At 68.0% G+C, this 2,946-nt stretch overlaps 1 protein-coding gene across 1 annotated transcript; it reads right to left on the bottom strand.

Annotated features, from left to right (window-relative positions):
* Positions 1-456: 456 nt before the first annotated feature.
* Positions 457-2,049, bottom strand: SLC18A3 (solute carrier family 18 member A3; the record flags this gene model as incomplete). Its single annotated transcript, XM_082486588.1, has 1 exon — positions 457-2,049. One exon carries the CDS (start codon positions 2,047-2,049, stop codon positions 457-459), a length of 1,593 nt encoding a protein of 530 aa, XP_082342714.1.
* Between the last annotated feature and the right edge of the window lie 897 nt (positions 2,050-2,946).

Raw genomic sequence — 2,946 nt, 5'->3', positions numbered from 1 at the left:
TTTACTAAGTCCCTGAATATGCCATTCGAAATTTTACACAGACTTTTTTGCTTTTCCTATATTTTTTTACAGAGATATACAGTATGTCACACACAGTTTTAGCTTAAGAAAACTTTGCACAATTATACCCCACCTATGAGGCTGTTGGTTTGTTTTGTTTTGTTGGTGGTGGGTTTTTTGGAAGGAACACCCCCAGATTTATGCCAATGATTTTTTGGATAATTTTCTTAAGGATTGTCCCCCCCATTCCCCACACCCTCCACCTTGCCATAATGCTGAAGGAAATACTGATTAAAAAGAAGTCTAGAAGAAGGAAGCCATTACATCATGACAAAGGTTAAACTGTATATATTGCACGTCGGTACAGAAACATGAAGCAATAATGCTTTCATCCCCCCCTTTTCCTCTCTCCCACATGCCCCTCCTTGCTCCTGGGGCTGGGCCACGTGGGGGAACCTAACTGTACTCATAGTCTGATGAGTCCTCCTCGGACACCCCTGTCAGGTCTCTGCGGTAGGAGTCTGTGCCATTCTCCTCCATCTCACCCGCTGGCCGGAGGCTTTTGCCCATGCCTTTGCGCTCCTCCATTTTGATGGTGTCGTAGAGTCCCTTAGGTCCTTCTTCAAGGAGGATGTTCCTCTCTGAGTGAGAGGGTTTCATTTGGCAGACATTTTTGAGGAAGAGGAGGACAGGGGCGTAAAGCACGTTGGCAAGCCCCATGCCCAGGTTGAGCTGCGCGAAGCCCATGGTGTGCACAATCTGGCCGGCCACAATGGGCCCCAGGGCATACGCCACAGAGTAGGAGATGTCTGCGATGGCGTAGACACTGCCATAGACAGAGACGTGACGCACGTCCACCAGGAAGGCCAGGGTGGGCAGCAGGGCTGTGTCCACCAGAGCGATGCCGAAGCAGATGCCGCAGAGGGGAATGATGACCTGCCCAAAATTCCTGCAGGCTGGCACCAGGCAGGAGCTGGCACCAATGATGGCCATGCCCAGGGCCCCGTAAAACCACTGGAGGTGGGGGTACGCAGCAGCCAGCCGAACGGTGACGTAGACACCCAGCACGTGGGGAAAGAAGGCGGGAAGCCAGGTGAGGCCCACCTCCCACTCGCTGGCCCCCATGGAGTCCTTCATCCAGTTGGCAATGGTGGGCTCCAGGAAGGCCAGGGGGATGTTGCAGGTGGCCAGAGCCCCCGCCACCACGGCGATGTAGGGGTCGACCATGAGGCGGTGGATGGGCGTGCCGACGGGCATATTGGCCCGCGCGCCAGTGGCGCAGGGCGGCGCCAGTGCCAGCAGCAGCAGCCCGTCGAGGAGGCAGACGCAGGCCAGCACCAGGAAGGGCACCCGCTTGCCGGCGAACTCGTAGAGGACGCCGCCGAAGGGGGGAGCGGCCAGGCTGCCGAAGGAGATGCAGGCCAGCGCCGTGCCCAGGGCGCGGCTCCGCGCCGGCTCCTCGGCGTAGCGGTCGGCGATGAGGGCGATGCCGGCCGTGTCGGCGAAGGCCGAGCCCAGCCCCTGCAGGCTGCGCGCCGCGAACAGCGTCGCGTAGTTCTCCGCGAAGGCGAAGGTGGCGGTGGAGAGGAACATGACGGCCAGCCCGGCCAGCAGCGGCGCCTCGTAGCCCACGCGGTCGATGAGGGTGCCGCTGAGCGGGTTCACCAGCAGCTGCAGCATGGCCTTGGAGGCGAACAGCACCCCGATCTGCACGTCCTCATTGCCTCCCGCGGCCGGCGGGTACCGCGCCGGCAGGAGAGTCCGGTTGCCACCGCCGCCGCTCCCGTTGCCCCCCGCGGGCGCGGACGGGCCGGCGGCTCCCCCCCCGCCGCGCATGGCCGCGATGTAGTCGGGGATGATGGGCACGATGACCATGTAGAGCATGTTGTCCAGCAGCAGAGCCACGCACACCACCACCAGCAGCAGCCGCCGCTGCCGCCGCGCCTCCCCCATGGCGGTGCCCAGCCGCCGCCGCCGCTCGCCCACCGCCTCCGAGAGCCGCGCCACGGCGGCCCGCGCCCGGCCCGCGCCCCCCGCCTCCTCCGACATCGCCCTCAGCGCCGCCGCCCCGCCGCCGCCCGCATGGGGCACGGCGGGGGCGGCCCCGCCGCCGCCGCCGCCGCCGCCCGAGCCGCCGCCGCCGCTCACCTCCCGGCGGCCGCCGCCAGCCCGCGCCGCCGCTGCAAGGCGGCTCCGAGGGGCCGGCCCTCCATCACCACACTAATAAGCGCCGCGCACGGAAACCCCACCCGCCCCCGCCACCGCGCCGGCCCCGCGCCCCCCCGCAGCCTGCCCGGCCCGGCCCCGCCGCCCGCCCGCCCTCCGCGCCCCGCCCCGCTGTCGCGGTAAGGGGGCTGCGGGGCGGGGGTGCTGCCGGTCCCTGCCCCCCCACCCCCCCGCGGGGGGTGTGCCTGGGGGGGCGGTGGCCCCACCCCCGAGGTAGGGGCCCGCCGCTAGTTCTCGCCGCCCCGACGGCGAGGCTGCCCGCGGACCCCCTGGCGGAGCTGGGAGCGGCCCCGACTTCCCCGGCAGCCTCCCGGAGCCCTCGCTCCGACGTTTTCCTCTGGGCCTGAACGGCGTAGGGCAGCGGGCCGCGTCCGACGTGCGCCCGCCGGTGCTGCGGGCAGCGGTCCCGTGTCCTAGCCGCCCTGCACCGCCGTTGCCCCGGCGGGGCGGTCCGGAGCCCGGCTCGCCTGCGGGGATGGGCGATTACCGGCTCGGTCCCTGCGCGGTCCGAGCCGCAAAGATCCCCGCTGCTCCCGCGCCGGGGCCGCAAGGAACCGCTGCCGCCTCTCCGGCCGCCCTGTGCCTTCGCGGCGCAGCCCGGACCCACTGGCTGCCGCCGTTTGACCCGAGAGCTGCTCGCCAACAGCCGGCGCAGCTCTGCCGCCCGGGACTCCCCCCCGACGGCGTGGCCGGAGCAGGGCAAGGCGCGGGGGCGCCCGG

The sequence above is a fragment of the Vanellus vanellus genome, assembly GCF_965231255.1.
Source record: "Vanellus vanellus genome assembly, chromosome: 7".
NCBI classification, from domain to species: Eukaryota; Metazoa; Chordata; class Aves; order Charadriiformes; family Charadriidae; genus Vanellus; species Vanellus vanellus.
This window is presented reverse-complemented; position numbering and strand designations above follow the sequence as displayed.